This window comes from Arvicola amphibius, chromosome 12 (assembly GCF_903992535.2).
Source record: "Arvicola amphibius chromosome 12, mArvAmp1.2, whole genome shotgun sequence".
In the NCBI taxonomy this organism is placed as follows: Eukaryota; Metazoa; Chordata; class Mammalia; order Rodentia; family Cricetidae; genus Arvicola; species Arvicola amphibius.
Genome location: NC_052058.2, coordinates 165936775 through 165953632, shown reverse-complemented (window position 1 = coordinate 165953632; position 16858 = coordinate 165936775). Strand labels below are relative to the sequence as shown.

General features: G+C 50.0%; 1 protein-coding gene across 2 annotated transcripts in view; it reads left to right on the top strand.

Annotated features, from left to right (window-relative positions):
• The window catches only part of Slco2b1 (solute carrier organic anion transporter family member 2B1), a 43748-nt gene extending 30862 nt beyond the window's left edge, over positions 1–12886 (top strand). For both annotated transcript variants that reach the window (XM_038313768.2, XM_038313769.2), the window contains exons 8-14: positions 1393–1486; positions 5576–5933; positions 8016–8181; positions 10245–10408; positions 11281–11345; positions 11640–11760; positions 12560–12886. In XM_038313768.2, coding sequence (XP_038169696.1) covers positions 1393–1486; positions 5576–5933; positions 8016–8181; positions 10245–10408; positions 11281–11345; positions 11640–11760; positions 12560–12695 — 1104 coding nt within the window. In that variant the 3' untranslated portion in view covers positions 12696–12886. The remainder of the gene's footprint in view (positions 1–1392; positions 1487–5575; positions 5934–8015; positions 8182–10244; positions 10409–11280; positions 11346–11639; positions 11761–12559) is intronic.
• Positions 12887–16858: the final 3972 nt, after the last annotated feature.

Genomic DNA, 16858 nt, shown 5'->3' with positions numbered 1-16858 from the left:
GAACGGTGCTGTGGAATGACAGGCAGCTTGCTAATTGGTCATGGTGTTTCGACACAGCAATAGAAACCCTAAATAAGATAAAGACCCTGTCTCAAAAAGAAAAAGAAATTTTAATGAATGGAGAAGAGGTGTCTGTCTCAACCACCCGGAAGCTCGGCCTCCCTCTCCACCCACAAATTTAGTTTCAGAGAACTGGCTTTTCCTTACTCTGGGCCGAAGTCTTCTCCCCTGACGCTGCTGACTGCTGACCTCAGGCTGCACAGAAAAATGTAATGACATCAGACCCTCAGGCACCATAGGGTGCGTTAGGTGATCAGAGTGGCAAAGTCGTTGTTAAAGGTGATTGATGATGGGGTAACAGCAGTGACGGCGTAGGTGACCCTGGTGGTATGTTCCAACTTGATTTCCTGTTGCTGTGATAAACCCCTCAAACAAAAGCAACTTGGGAAGGAAGGAAAGGGTTTATTTCATCTCCTGGGTTACAGTCCACCGCGGAGGGGCGTCAGAGCAGACGCTCAAGGAAGACAGTTCCACCAGGGAAACTTCTTGAGGCAGATATCATGAAGGAACGCTGCTCACGTGGCTTTCTTCCAGGTTCATGCTCAACTACTTTCTTCTTGCAGCCCAGGCCTACTTGCCTAGGGATATTCCCACCCACCGTGGACTGGTCCCGCCTACATCAGTTGGCGGCCAAGAAAATACCCACAGGCACGCCTGTAGGCCTATCAGATGACGACATTTCGTCAGTGGAGGTTCCCAGGTGTGACAAGTTGATAGCCAGAATTAGTCATCGCGTAATGGTCGGTGACATTGATAACAGTATCAATAAGCGTTATTGGTGACGGCAGTTGGTGATAGGGCCCGTGAGTTGAGATGTCCGTTTCGGTGAGTTAGTCATTTGACGATAGAGATGAGGTTGATGATATCAACACTGATGATGATTATATTAAAGACAAAGGTGAGGATATTATAATCACAATGTTGGCAGTGATCCTGAAGGTACAGGCAACAACAATAATGACAGAGATATCTGTGGCTAGGGCAGAGGCAGTGATGATCGTATTATAATGATATCATCATGAACAGATTGGCCATCTAACTGGTTGTGAAGACTGTACTGGAATACATAGAGAGGCTGGGACTGGTGATAGTTTGTGCCTGTGGTAATAATAGTCACCAGCGTCGTGTTTAATTTAAGTTGTTTAATTTAAGGTGTTGTTACAGTTTAACCACAACAGTTTCATTCAGCCATTCAAGTCTTCTTGTTGAATACCTAGAGGGCCAACAACCAACGGAATAGTGGTAGCCTGTGCCCCTGGGGAGTCACCACAGCTCCCTCACCTATGCCCCTGCCATCCCTGAACAGAATCTCTTGGCTGTGTGTCTTCCCAGGGTGAGGAGCTCGCCTCTCAACATGAGCCCTTAAAGAAAGAGACTGGAATGCCCCAGATTGCCCCGGACTTGACTGTGGTCCAATTTATCAAAGGTAAGTGAGCCCAGGCAAAAATAGAGGGAGAAAACCAGAGGTGCCTTTGAGATTATACTAAACACAGTCCCTTAGTGGTTTTCTTTATTAATTAATTTGCATCTATGAGCCTCTCATGAGTCCAGACACTCCTGGTAAGGTTGGTCATATACTCCTCTCTGCTGGGAACATCCTTTCCTACTAATGTCCATCACAGTCTTTCTTAAGAGCCCTTCTGCCCTCTGGATATGCCTGCCCTCCCTCTCCTCCCCCAGGAATGCCTACAGGCCTTCATCCTCTGGTCTCTCGGCACCCTTGGGGCTTCTGACTCGGTTCTGCCTTGTATTTGCCCATCCTCTGCCATAAGCAGTGGACTCCTGAAGGTGAAAGCTTGTGTGCTTCCCCTACTTTCCTCTGAGCCTGCAAGCAGGAAGACTTGAGTAAATGCTCATTAAATCTCCAGACTTCAGCATGGGTAGAAAGCTGGGGACCTGCTTTCTTGATTCTTTGTCCTTGCTTCTCTGTGGGCTTCCGTCTCCCAGGGCAATTTCTCAGTACAGTAGGAAATAGACTCGCTGACAGGAACTTCATGCTACCCTGATCCTGACACAAGAAAATCAATCACTCAGTTACCAGAGCCCACAGTGGGACCAGGCAGCATTTGCTAAAGAACTCAATCCTGTGGACGTTGATTGAATGCTTGCTGTGTGCAAGGCAAGTCAAAAGGCCCTGATGTAAGGCCTGTCAGGCACTGGTCAGTGGAGAGTCTCCTGAAGTTGTTTTTTTCTGTCTCTGATCTGAGTTTCTTCACATAAAGATTGGGTTTACCTTTCTAATATTTGCTTTACCTTTCTAAAGGATTGGTGTGACCATCAAGTAGGAGGAGGCCTGGGCAGACAGCCCTGTCTAATATATATATATATATATATATATATATATATATATATATATATATATATATATATATAATATCCTGCCTGTGTAAGGTATGGTCTGTCCTATGAGCACACCTACCTTCCTGATCTTATCCATACCTAACAGAAAGTGGATCTACTATGGTTTAGGAAGGTATTATCCAAAGATATATTTCACCCTTCCTCAAAGATGTTTGAAATAGGAGAGAATTTGAATCCAATTCTTTGCCAGTTTTCTAAGATTTGATGTTGGGGAAGGGAATATCTGAATTCCATGGGGCTGGGCCTAGAAGCAGCGGCCTGCACTGCAGATCTCAGTCACCCCCAACTCTGGAAGGCTCAGCACACTATACCATGGAAGACTATGTTAATCACTGCTCTGCCTCCTGCCCAGAGAGCAGCTGGAGCTGGTTGTGCAATTAAATCCTAGAGCCAGAGATCTGGACCAGTTCATCTCTGGATTATTCAGCTTCTAGAGGAGCCTAGAGGAACTGGAGAGGGAGCTATCCATAGACCCTGTGGCTAGTTAGCCAACTTGGCCTCTGGACAGCAAAGATCTACAAAGGCCATTCTGACTCCAGGGCCCGGCTTTGACTACCTGCAATCAGGAAGGAGGCAGGAGGAGAAGAAACTCTTAGAGAAGATAATCTCTGGCTGGGGAAGATGCCTGGTGGGGGAGATGCATTCTCTTACAGTCTGCACATGGAGGGGAAAGCTGTCTGATGTAAGAGACCCAGCTAGGATGTCAGAGGAGGGCCTTGTCTGATGGGAGCCACATGGTCCAGGAGTTAGAGGGGGCTTTTGGCTTGAGGGAGGAAACAGTACTAACGTGAAGGCACACTCATTCTGTTTAAGGCCAGTGCCTGGCCTCCCAGCTGGGCAAGGCTAACGAGGGAGACAAGATGGTCGCTGAGTTGAGGGAGGTGCTATCATGCCTGCTGTGGAGACCTTGTGCTGAGGGAAGCCCTGCCTTAAGAGGAGGCTGAGCATCTGACCAGGAGACAGGCCCTGGAATTCCCCTTCAGGTAGCGAAGGGAAAGACATGACCCTGCCCTCCAGGAATTTTCCATTCCTTGTGGAGAAGGCTGTCCGCTGTGGAGAGGTGGAGGATGGGCGTATAGTCTGCTGCATTGATGAGTACAGCGGAAGGAGCAGGATGGAAGGAGGAGTCCTCCGGAGCAGAGCGGGAGGGGTAGAAGGGAGAGTGGGTCTGTGCTAGAAGTGAAGAGAGCCTGTGCCCTGGCATCTCTGGACGAGCCTGAATGTGTCCCTGCCTCTCTCTGGGGCCCACCTTGCAGGGAAGGCAATTGATATAAACCTCTCTCAGTTCATAGGGAACTTCAGATGCTCTGGGCAACTCGTGGAGGGGGGGGGAAGCAGGAGGAGGGAGAGAGAGAAGAGGGGAGGGACAGGGGGAAGGGGCTGCAGCAGCTACCTGGAGTGAGATCGCCTACCTGCCTGCCCCACTTTAAATGCTAGCTGAACACACCATTTGGAGGCAGGAGACTAGGGACTTGAACTAGATGCATTTCACAGTATTAGCCCCTGTTCAAACCTCCTGGTCGGACTTTATTTTCTGGCTCTGAAGGAAACAGGCCCAGGCCATGAGGATAGGGACCAAGCTACTTTGACTGTGCTCTGAGGACAACTAGAACGTGCCTCCTATAACACAGAGATAAGGGTTCTGGTTGGACAGGAGTAGAATGACCTCTCTATGACTTTGTCTCTCCTCACCAGCACACCCTGGTTTCTCTTTCCCTCTTCCCCATACCTTAAGTTTAATAGGGGAGACCCTATGCGTCGGAACAGAAAGTGTCCTTGGACATCCCTGAGAACCCCTACTCACCAGGACACTGAACCCAGGAGGGACAGGACCTACCTGCCATTTTGAACTTGAAGGTTTAGCCCTTTCAGGGAGGGCAGCTGAATGAGGCAATGAGGCAGGATTCAGGAGCTACCCAGAGCCTGGGGAGAACCCCAGTGCCAGAACAGTATAACCACTGCCTGTCTTCAGGCTGGAGTCCTGGCCATGCCCCTACTGGACATTCCTCTCCAAGTCCCCTCATTCTCTAGGTCCTAACTCTTAGCACGTTTAATAATAATAAAAAAAAAATCAGAGACAGAGATTGGGGTTCAGTCTGAAGGTCAGAAAAGCAAAGCAGCCAGCCACTGACTCTTACCTCTACCTCAGTCAGAGATGACGATCCTGCCTCCAGGAATCTCAGAATGAGACTGTGTCTATGGGCTGTCTCCTCCCATCTTATATTCCTCTCTAGGGCTGGGATTAAAAGCATGCACCACTGGTATTAACGGCATGCACTGCCCAATTTCTACGGCAAACTAGTATGGCTACTGGGATTAAAGGTGTGTGTCACCACTTCCTGGTCTGTAAAGCTGACCAGTGGGGCTGTTTTACTCTCTAATCTTCAGGTAAGCCTTGTTTATTAAAATACAAATGAAATATCACTACATAACTCTCTGTTCTACATTCAGGAAGCCTCCTGACCCAAGGCTGCCCAGGGTTCATTTCCACTAGAGACCTGAGATTCTGCCCTAGGCATTTGGACATTTGATCTGGTTCTCACTCATTAAACAATATTTACAAAATGACTAGCGTGTCCTGGGCTCTAGAGATAAAGCAATCGATACCATTAAAATTACTGCTCTGAAATAAAATGGGGGCGAAGTGGCAATAAAGCACTAAGTGGGTAAAGTATGTAATTTGTTCAGTGCTCTCGGGAAACACACACTAGCTGTGGGGTATCAGGGCAGCAGTGGCCCCTGGGTAGAGGACCAAGAAAGGAGGATTCGAGCCCAGGTTGTCATAGAACGAGCAGGACAAGATCGGTTGTGGTTGAGAATAATTCAATAGAGATGGAAAAGAATCTAAAATGAGACGGGAGTGGATGAACTAGACTCAAATGAGAAGGAATGAGATAGAACTGTATCGAACCCCGACGGAACTGAGCAGAAATAAGCGCGTTAAATAAACTCCCACGTAACTCAATGAACTGGAAGACACGAGGAGAATTTCAAAGCAGGAAGCAGGATGGAAGGGAATCACATGTAACAGGATAGCCTGGGATGCTCCAGGCGGAAGTGGAAGGGGTGGAAAGGGACGGCAGGGTCGGGGTGAGCAGACATCGGTGGCGTGGCCGACTGCGCATGCTGACCTCCTTCCCGCTTGTCCCGACAGTCTTCCCCAGCGTGCTGCTGCGGATGCTGCGCCACCCCATCTTCTTGCTGGTCGTCCTGTCCCAGGTGTGCACCTCATCCATGGTGGCAGGCATGGCCACCTTCCTGCCTAAGTTCCTGGAGCGCCAGTTTTCCGTCACAGCCTCCTTTGCCAACCTGCTCCTTGGCACCCTGGCTATCCCCTTGGCCATTGTGGGCATCGTGCTGGGAGGCATCTTAGTCAAGCGTCTCCATCTGAGCCCCATGCAGTGCAGCGTCCTCTGCCTGCTGGGGTCGCTGTTGTGCATGGTGCTCAGCTTGCCACTCTTTTTCATCGGCTGCTCTACTCATCAGATTGCAGGCATCACCCAGAACCTGGGGTGAGTAAGCATATTCAAGCTGCCTGGGACCCGTAGGTCAGTGAGCCACCTACCTCTCTCCCCTCCCCTGGGGGCTGTCTCCTCCCAACGCCTACAAAGCTCTATTGTGCATGTCCCTCCTTAGTCTCAGGTATGAGCAAGCAGTGGTCACTGGATGGCACCGAATGCCATAGAAAAGGCAGGGATGGAGAGAACATTGGGGGCAAGACAACTGAGGCCAGAGAAGGGCTGGAAGTTGAGGCAGGGTGCAGCCACCTGTGGGATGGCATTTCCAGGGAGGCTGAGACCTGTGCGCCAGCAGACGTGGGACAGAAACCACACACAGGAGGCAGGACCCAGCATAGCCTGAGGGAAGCTTTTGCTCCCAGGCGAGGTTATAGCTGCCCCAAAATGACAAGCCCTATGACTTGGAGAAAGGGGGTGAGCAGGGAGCTGGGCAGCCCTTCTCAAAGAGGTAGAAGAGGTTAAGAAACTCTGTCTTTTCCTACAATGATCTCATTTTCCCTGGAAGCTGTTGTAAGCTTAGTTTGGCCCAGAATCCAGCTAGAATTTCCCAGTCCTCTTTGGCACAACCTCTCTTACTCAAGTGCCAGGTTCCCTCACCAGGGCTCCACCCTTATCACTTGGCCCCCTTCCTTCTCCTTCCCCTCTCCTTTTCCCAAGCAGACAGGCTGTCTGGAGTAGGGCCTTCCATATGCAGAGTGCACCCTAAGCCCTGCAGCCGGGCGCTCAGGAAACTCCAAGTCTGAGCAAGGACCAGGTTCTCCCAATGATGTTTCAAGTGAAAAGTGAATGGATATTTTACCAACATTTTTTACGATTCATTGGGGAAAGCAATAGCACAATGATAGAACCCATTATAGAGATCTCATGGGGACCCAATGAAACATACAAGGGAAGCCTTGAGCCTGCTGGGTGTGCAAAAAACCTTGGCTCTGGGCAGATGTCCATGATGCTAGTTGTTCAGGAACTAGCTCACTCAATTGGTCTCAGACCGTGCTGCCTGCCTGCGTTTCCCTCCTCCTTCTCCTCCTCCTCCTCCTCCTCCTCCTCCTCCTTCTTCTCCTCCCTCTTCTCTCCCTCTTCTTCCTCCTCTTCTTCTCCTCCTCCTCCTCCTTCCTCCTCCTCCTCCTCCTTCCTCCTCCTTCCTCCTCCTCCTCCTCCTCCTCCCCCCTCCTCCTCCTTTTCTTCCTCTTCCTCAGCTCTAACATGGCATCTTACTCCTATTCTCACCAAAGTTCTTACAAGTTAATTCATGGGTTCTGGGTTCTAATTCACTGAAGCTCTTGGAGGCCAATTGAGTTTCCCTCTTATGTTCCATTGAGTCCCCATGTGATCTCTACCTTCAGTTCCATCATTATACCCACTTTACAGTATATGATACAGCGTCACCTGGCAAGGGTGCTGTGTTTCCTTCCTAGCATGATGCCAGGTCACAGCCTATACCCCAAAGCCATCCTCTTGCCCCCAGCCCAGGGTGATCACCCCCTCCAACTCACCCTCTCTTTGGACTCCTGCTCCTGCCCGTCCTCCCATTTCTCCTGCTAGGGCGAGAGCACCTGTAGTGCCTTGGAGTAGGTCTTCCAGTGGGGGCACTTGACACAGGGAGCAGGACAGGAGAACGAACACAGAGTCAGTGAGAAGAGAACCCCAGCCCAGCTATTAGAGAAATTAAGGTCCCAGAGGAAGCCAGGCACAGGTTGGAGGCCACACAGCTGGGTGGTCTGCTTGCACCGTCACCCCCCCCCCCCCTCACAGCTGTACCTTGCTGAGACAAGGCAGCGATTCAGCTCGTAGAGAGAATGGTCTCTTTATCTGACACTCACTTCTGGGAGGAATTTCTGTTGTGTTCCATCCAAGCTTCCAGACATGTGGAATCCAGGTTTGGAAGGATGTGCTGCAGACTCTGGCCCAGACTTTTCACTCCCCCGGTTAGAAAGTCCCCCGGATTTCAGTGTTTCTCCCTCAGGGAAAAGCTGCAGCTGAAATCGCTGGCCACTGCTCTCAGAGTAGGAGCCAGGCTGCAGAGAGGGCCCAGATAGAAGAAACTCAGCCAAACACATTTGCCTTCTCTCTGTCTAGTGCCCAGCCAGAGCCAAGCCTGTTTCCTGGCTGTGCAGAACCCTGTTCCTGCCAATCGGATGACTTTAACCCTGTTTGCGACACCAGTGCCCACGTGGAATACATCACACCCTGCCATGCGGGCTGCACGGGTCATGTGGTCCAGGAGGCTCTGGGAAAAAGCCAGGTAAGGCCAACCTCCCACACAACCTCTGCCTCCAGGCCCCTTCCCCTCCTAGTCTGTTCTGCCTATCACTCTGCCCTTGTTCCTCCGCTTTGGCTGGTGCAGAATATCTTACTTACTCTTGGTAAGTGTCATTGCCAGCCAGGGCCCAGGGAGGGGAGCCACAGCTGACTCCTAGCTGTGGGTCTGCTCAAAGAAATGACCCACATGGACTTCAGGCTCCAGGAGACGTGGTCCCTACCGGCACATACAAGAGTAGAGGGGACACAGCCCACTTGGGAGGGTCCCAGAAAGCCCCAAAAGAAGCAGAATGTATAACAGATCTTCCAAGGTCATTAGGCAAGCAAGGACTTGGGATGGTAAGACTTTCTAGGCAGGAACAATAACATAAGAAGAGATTTAAAGAATAAACACTGTATATAAGCTTCCTGGACCCCAGGCCCTGCATGAAAGGCTTAGCTTGGTGAGCTCACTAGCAAGGAAGCAAAGAGCCACAGTGCCTAAGGGACATTAAGCACTCGTTTTTATTCTGCCCATTGTACAGATAGGAAATGAAGACCTAGGGAAGCACCAGACAGTGCCCAGGGTCTTATACCAGAGTGGGACTAGAATCCAGGTCTCTGGCCCCCAGTTTACCTTGTACTGGATTCAGAGGTAAGGGTCTAGATGCACCACGCAGAGGAGGGTCAGCGCTCAGGGACAGCTTTCCAGCCGGGGATTATCTCCTGTCGTCACGTGTACCCATGTACCTCCTTGTTGGGATCTGGGATCAGCTGGTCCAGCCGCGGTACACTCAGGTAGGTGACAGAGTGAGATGGGGGAAGGCAGACACTGTCTGGACCTCAGGCTTATAAGGCAACGTCATTGCTGTGGGGAAGACTGGAGATATCTGTGGGAACTTCCCACCATGGACATCGATGCGTATGAGAGAAGCTTGGGGGAAGAATCTAGGAAACAAAGTGTCTTACCTTGGTGTCCATCCCAGATGTCCTCCCAAGCACGAACAGTGGGGGCTACCATGCCAGTCCCCTGCTTTGGTATGTTTCTCCCTTACCTGGCTCAAGGTGTCACCAGTCCTGTGGGTTACTTGGCATGTAACTGAAGCCCAAAGGCCACTTTTAAGTAATGCAAAGTGGTGAGGGCTTAAGGTTCTGTCTGTACAGCCTGGTCACACCTATCATGCCTATCTGTATGGCAATAGGCAGATATCTTAGCTCGCCAGTGATCCAAGCCCCAGTGTCCTTCCCTCTGCCATCCTACCTCTCATCTTTCACGGACTACCTCCTAAAGACCTCCACCTTACAATTCTTTCCCCATACTCCCTGACAATGGGACCTTCCGTTTGCTCATCCAGTCCGTCCCAAGAGCCACTGATCCTTCCAAGGCCCCTAGGTAACACCTTGGGTTTCTCAGCCCTTCTCAGACTGGGAATTAGCCGTGGTTTCCGTAGTTAGAAGTAGGAGGCCTCAGGACCACCTGTGAGAGCCGATGAGACCAATTCCTGCACACCTGACTGGGGCCCATGGTAACTGTGGTCCATCTGTCAAGAAGGTCTGACCTGGTGCTACAAAGGTAGATCAAAGGATAAAAGTGATTGCTCTTGCAGGGGACCCGAGCTCAGTTCCCAGCCATCTGTAAATTTCTCTCCAGAGGGTCTGACACCTTCTTCTGGTCTCCATGGGTATCTACACTCTCTCTCTTTCACACACACACACACACACACACACACACACACACACACACACACGAACACATAGACACTCTGACCAATAGGAAAGGAAAAAGAAAAGCCCCAGCCTTGTTCCTTACAGGCACCAAAGTGTCACTGGTGGCCAAACCACTTGCTAGTACATCTACCTTCTGCAGGCTGCCGCAGGGCAGGGCGCACCTAGGCAGAGTCTCTCTGCCACACAGCTGTGGCCCAGGCTGAACAGAGTCTGTCTGCCTCCAGGCACCTTGCTTGACTCAAGTGATCACAGATTAACCAATCGTCAGAGTCAGGGACTCCAGCCAGCTCTGCCCTCGGAGGCTCCTGAAGGTCCCTCTCCTCATTCTCCTCCCTCCAGGTTTTCTACACCAACTGCAGCTGCATAGCAGGAGGTAGCTCTGTGCCTGCAGGTTCCTGCGAGTCGGCCTGCAGCAACCTGGTGCTGCCCTTCATTCTCCTGACCAGCCTGGGAGCGATGGTGGCCAGCATCACCCATACACCTTCCTTCATGCTCATCCTCAGGTGACGGCAGGGCCGGCAGGGTGGGGCCAGCATGGGACAGTGGAGGGAAGAGTTGAAAGAATGAGGCCACTCGAGCGTCCTAGCTCCTGTCATGTCTTCATTCTCCTGGCAGCCTGGGGACATGAAGCTTTCTCTCTCATCATGTAGACAAGGAGCCTGGGCTCAGAGAAGTTCAGAATCTGGGGCTCGTTTTAAAGCCTAGATGTTTCCTTGCCCTGGAGTAGGACAGGTCTGTCACTGACCTGGCCTCCCTGATGGGGGACACCCTATGGGAAAGAAGAGGTGAATCTAACCTCTTGCAATGGATGGGACACAGTGGGATGTTTAGGAAACCAACGAAATCCCTGCTGGCTGGTCATGCACACCCCTCAAGGCTCTGAGAATAGAATAAAGACCTACTGCGGTCCTGGGACCTTCAGGGTACTGCTTCTAAGATCTTCCTATCCTTGTCCTAAGAGTGCCATGGGTCTAGCAAACTGTCATCTATGGTAGTCCTTGGGTACAAACTGGGACAAGGAAATCTGAGAGCAAGATAATCCTTTTTTCACTCTGCTTGCTATCAACAGTCGAGCAAATTAGAAAGGACTATCAGGTGCTGTGTGATGGCATGTGCCTTCAATCCCACCACTCAAGGGCAGGTCATCTCTGTGAGTTCAAGGTCTGACTGGTCTATATAGTGAGCCTGACAGTTGTTGTATGGGCCTAGGATGCAGGAGACTCAACTCTGTGGGTTGAGGGGTGACAGGTATAGACTCTGAGCCTCCCCCATCTCCCCAACCTTCAGCCTGGGGGGGGGGGAGAGTGGCATAGAGGATGGAAACCTCCTGCTGCACGGTGCACACACCCTCACACAACCATGTCTTTCTTGGTAGAGGAGTGAAGAAGGAAGATAAGATCCTGGCAGTGGGGATGCAGTTCATGCTCCTGAGAATACTGGGTAAAGAGCTTGCCCGGGGACCCTGGTGGTGGTAATGGGCATCCAGATGTCTTCTGTGTGCCAGGCCTGGGAAACACAGGGCTGCATGGGGTAAGAAGATCTGACCATGTGTTTGGAGGTGTTGTGCCTTGACCACACCAAACCTGATGGAGGCTCCCTCCAGATACATGCTAAAGGAGGCCAAAGAAAGACTCCTGAGCCAAGAGACCCAGCACTCTTGTGGCTTGCATGAGCAGAGGGTGGGGAACCAGGGCGTGATTCCCTCTGCTGCCTCCTGAGCCTCTCCTTCCCTAGCCTGGATGCCCAGCCCTGTGATCCATGGTAGTGCCATCGATACCGCCTGTGTGCACTGGGCCCTGAGCTGCGGGCGACGAGCCGTCTGCCGCTACTATGACCATGACCTGCTACGAAGCCGGTAAGTATGAGGTGGGAAGATCTGTGTCAGTGCACACCCACCCTGCAAACCAGAGGCTACCTCTGAGAGATCTCATACACCTGGTCTGGAACTCCCAATCCCTAATCTTCCTGCCTCTGCCTCCCAAGGGCTGGGATCACAGGCATGTGCCACTAAACCCTGGACTGTTTTGTTTTGTCTTGAGTCAAGACCTATTGCTATGCCTAGGCTGTTCTTGAACTCACTAGGTCAGCCAGATCGGCCTTGAACTTATGACAAACCTCCTGATTTGGCATTTCAAATGCTGTGGTTTCTCATATAAGCTACTGCACCTGGATAGCTCCCCTTATGAGAGCTAAAATAAGAGGCCCCAGGCTCTTATAACAGAGCCGCTTCTAAGCCATCAGATAACAGAGTCACTGTGGGAACCTAGGGGAGAGAGCCCTGTTCCCTCCCTGGAGACTCAGACTTTCTATCTGTACAATGGAGAGCTCAGAGATATCCCAAAGGTATGGGTATCATAGGCTGGGAGAACTTGCAACAAGGGGGGTGGTCACCTGTAGCTCTGAGCTATGGGACACAGTTCCTGCAGGTTGGGATGACAGTCTAGGGAGGCTTTGCCAACCAGGGGCCTTCAAGAGTTAAGAGGAACATTTAGTCTCTCCCACACACACCCAGGGTCCCTGCAGAACTTCCCCTGTCCCCAGACCTGTGTCTCTAATTGTACCATGTCTACTAACCCCACCATCCCCACCCTGAAGCTAAAACCAGTCCCTGAAGAGTGGGCTCCTGAGTTCAAGGTTCCTCATTCTTCCCCCAGGTTCATCGGCCTCCAGTTCTTCTTCAAAAGTGGGTCCCTGGTGTGCTTTGCCTTAGTGGTGGCCATCTTGAGGCAGCAGAACAAAGAGGCCAGCGTCAAGGCCACTGTGAAGAGCACTGACCTACAGCAACTGTAAGCATCAGATCCAGAGCAGAAACCCAAGGATCCAGGAGGTCAACAGTCCCAACCCCACCCTGGCCAGGCATGGCAGGCACAGCCATGGCATCGTCAGAGCCCTTTACCCAAGATGGAGCGTCAGAAGTGCCATGTTCCAATTCTGATTCCTCCACTAAACTGTGAAGTGACTTTGAGCAAGCTTCTAACCAAGGAGTTGTGTTGTGTCGGTCATTGCTCCCCCAGCCAGGTGACTAACCAGGAACCAAGCTTTGTTGGTGAGGAGGAATTGTACGGCATCCCTCCCACCCCCATTCTAGGCTAAGGAGGTGCCCCAGCTCTGCCACTCATGAAGACCCTCTCCAAGCTTAAGTAGGAGAGGATTCCAGATCTGGGGCTCCAGCTGTGCACATCTGGAAGGCCTCCTTCCCAAGCCCAGGCTGCCTTCAAGAAGTGTCTATTTGGCGCCCCCTGGAGGCAGAGTCCAGAGACGCGATTTAGAAGAGCCCCAAGAACAAGGAGAAGGATATGTAACACATTTGATGAAGCACTTAGGCAAGAACCTTAGCTGGGGTGGGAGAAGAGCTCTTTCATTAAAATTTTGCAGCTTTTGTCTTTAGGAAGCCACAGTTGTGGAAAAGAAGGAGCTCCATTTTTTCCTTTAGAGATCTTGTAACTTCAGAGACCAGTTTGTATTTAGTGTTGCTCCTACTGAATGGGGCTACCAAAGTCACTGTGGCTTTGGGGAATAGAATTCTAGGCCATATCCCTGAGGATTTGTAGCCAATATCTGATTCTGTGATAGCCAAGTCGGGTTGACCTCTTGTTCTCTGAGATCAGTGTGAGATCTAGGGGCAGAGAAGGACAAAGCCCAACTCGGCAGAGTGAGCTATGGTGCAGCATTCTTGAGTCAGAATCCCTGGAATCCCCAATTCTCTTCCAAGTTAGGCTTGATCTGGTTTTCTGACCAGTCTTATCTGACCTAGGCAGAAGAAGGGCAAGCCCTGATCTGCTCCCAGCCCAGTTTATTGACACCACACTGCCCCCACCATGTGGCCACGAAGAGAGGGGAGAAGGAGCTAGCAGTAGCCCCTACCCTTGTGCCTAGCTCTTAGCTACAGGACAAGGTACTTGTCTCCTGTGCAGAAGGGGCTATAGAAGCCCTCATGCCTGCCAGGCACGATGGTACACACCTGTGACCCAGCATTGGGAGACAAGAAGATCAGGAGTTCAAGGCCATTCTCAGCTACATAGTGAATTTGAGTCTAACCTGGGCTACATGAGAATGTCTCAAAAAAATCCAAAAGGAGTAAAGAGAAGAAGAGGAGAGGAGAGGAGAGGAGAGGAGAGGAGAGGAGAGGAGAGGAGAAGAAAGAAAGACGAAGAGCCTAGTCGCTATTTTAACCAGTATCTGAGCCTACACTAATCAGTGCCAAGAATTTTGAAGTCTCTTCCACCAAGACAAGTCTGTTAGCAGGTTTTCATTCTGTTGTTCCTCCTGCTCCCCGGGTCATACAGGAATACTCTGGCCATATACATACAGCTTATTATTAAATTTGTCTTCGTATAATGCCTCTTCCAAGACAAGAATTTATCCTTCTAAACTGCATTAGAGGTTTGCGGCAGGCATGCCGCTTCCAGTTATCTAGAGTTCAGCCTCGCGGAGTTTATTCTCCTTGGCATCTTGCATTGTTTTCTCTCTTTATATCCTGGCCTGATTTTTCCCTTTGGCTGGTTTATTTCCTCCAGTAATGGTTTCAAAAATGGAATACGATCATGAGGCTGTCCGAGTCCTCACCTGTCTCCATCATCACTCACATTTAATAGAAGAGAAATCACCTCAGAAAGTCTAAGCGATTTGCTTGGGGCCATGATAATACATATATAATTATATGATTAGATACATACGCACATACGTACACAATACATAAATAAGGGTGGGGCCAGAGCTGGAGCCAGATTTGTGGAAACCGGAGCTAACACAACTCAAAAGAGTTCTCTTTATAAAATAAAAAGAAGACAGACAGACAGACAGACAGACAGACAGACAGACAGAAAGAAAAAAGAGAGAAAGGAAGGAAGGAAGGAAATAATGAATGCTACTTAACCTTATAGACTGTGTCTCCTTAAAATGCCTGAGACCAGAGTATTTTGGATTTGAGATCTTTCCATATTTCGAAATATTTGCATCATTATCATAAAATCTCTTAGGAATGAAGACCCTAATCTAAACACAAATTCATCTTGGTTTCGTGCACACAGCCTGAAAGTCATTTTATGCAATACATTTAGAGTTCTTGTGTGTGATGAAGACCCTGAAATTGGGTCTGAAATATTCCATGCGTGCAGTTACATTAGCACTCAGGAAGTTCGAGTGTTAGAGCCTTTCGGATGGTGGGTTTCATGTTGGGAAGTCAGCCTTTACAAAATTAGATACGAAAGGAAACATGTACCCAGAATGGAGAAAAAAAAACCCACTCCATCCAGAAAAATGGCGTATTAAAAAAAAATCAAATAATTCCCCTGCATGCCTGTAATCCATCCACACACACCTTCATGGTTAGGATTCTCCACAGACTGGCTTCTGGCTTCATACACGTTCATATTTCTTCATTTCCTCCTCCACTGCTTTTATGTTTCCAGGGCCACAAGCCACAAACAGAAGCCACACCCTCAGTGTTTGCCTCTTCAACGTCATAATGCCAAACGGGGTGGGCAGTGGCTGGGGAGTTCCCCAGAAGCTGCTCTATGCAGAAATGGCTACTGTGATTTCCCTATGCATAGCAGTAACTCGGGTGGACCTACGTACATCTCGGGGACCCCCATCTCCACCTTGCCCAGGTCCTAGAAGCCAGAAGTCACTTGCTAAGCCCCAGGGAGGCTGGAGCGGGAAGGAGTGGTTCAAGTGCTCCCTTTGCACATTTCCCACACTGAGAAAAAGCGGCATTTCTTGCGTGCCTCACTGGGTCTGAGGAGCAGCCCAGATGCCCACCAAGCATTCACCTCCCTGGAAGCTGGCCTCTGGGGGACCCTAAGGATGGAAATTAAGCTTCACCCCACTAGGACTTGGCCCTTGGAGCAGCTGAGAGCTGGGGACCACACCTTTGTCCATGAGTTTAAACTCTTCTGCTGGTCAGGTGAGAAGGCTTAGGCATCTCTGCAGGAGAGATGTGCACCTACATGCCAAGAGTAAAGCAAGTAAGACAAAAGAGGCTTCTCCAAACTGTGAAAGAAAATGCATACACACAAACGCACGAGTATAAGTGCATGCACATGGCACAGACATGCACATACATAGGCATATCCCTCCTAACACACATGCACACATACATACAGCCAAAAGCACATACATGCAATCATGTATGCATACACAGAAACATAAAAACTCACGCAAGCACCTTTGTACCCTCTTAATAATTTACATCCACTTACACACACATAATAATTAACATGATCATATGCACACATACATGTACATTACATATGTGGTGACACACAGACACAGATCCTCGCACACATGCATATACTCACAAAACACAAACATGAGCTCAGAAGCTACACATCCTCACACACATGTGTGCATATATACACATGCCCACATATATACTTCATACACTCACATGCACACTTGCAGACACACACAACCTCACACAAACAGACAGACATACATGTACACACTCATGCACTCACCAACTCACACTTAGAGTGAAATGCATACATATTCATGCACACATGCAGACTCTATGTACAACAAACATACACAAAAATGCACACTCACACATTATCATGATCATATATACACACAGGCATAGTCATATATATACACACACACACACACACACACACACACACACACAGGCACACATAAAAATCCACACACATGTACACACATGCATGCCTACAAACTCATGATGTCGACAAAGTCAAACAAACACATAAACACACACACAGTCTCCCATCAGCGAAGAGCCGTGAGCCTCTCTGTGAGTCTCTTTGCCCTGCACCAGGCCCTACTGTGCTTCACTGCTGGTGAAGGTCCAGGAGCAGATGGGACAGGCACCAGAAATAGCATCTCAGTGCCTAACTTCCAGTTCCTCTTGCTTGGGGAAGCTGGAAAGCTCTGGGACAGGCAGGTGCCTCTGGGGATCCGGCTCCAGGAGCCCTGGTCGGCTCACTACACGCTCA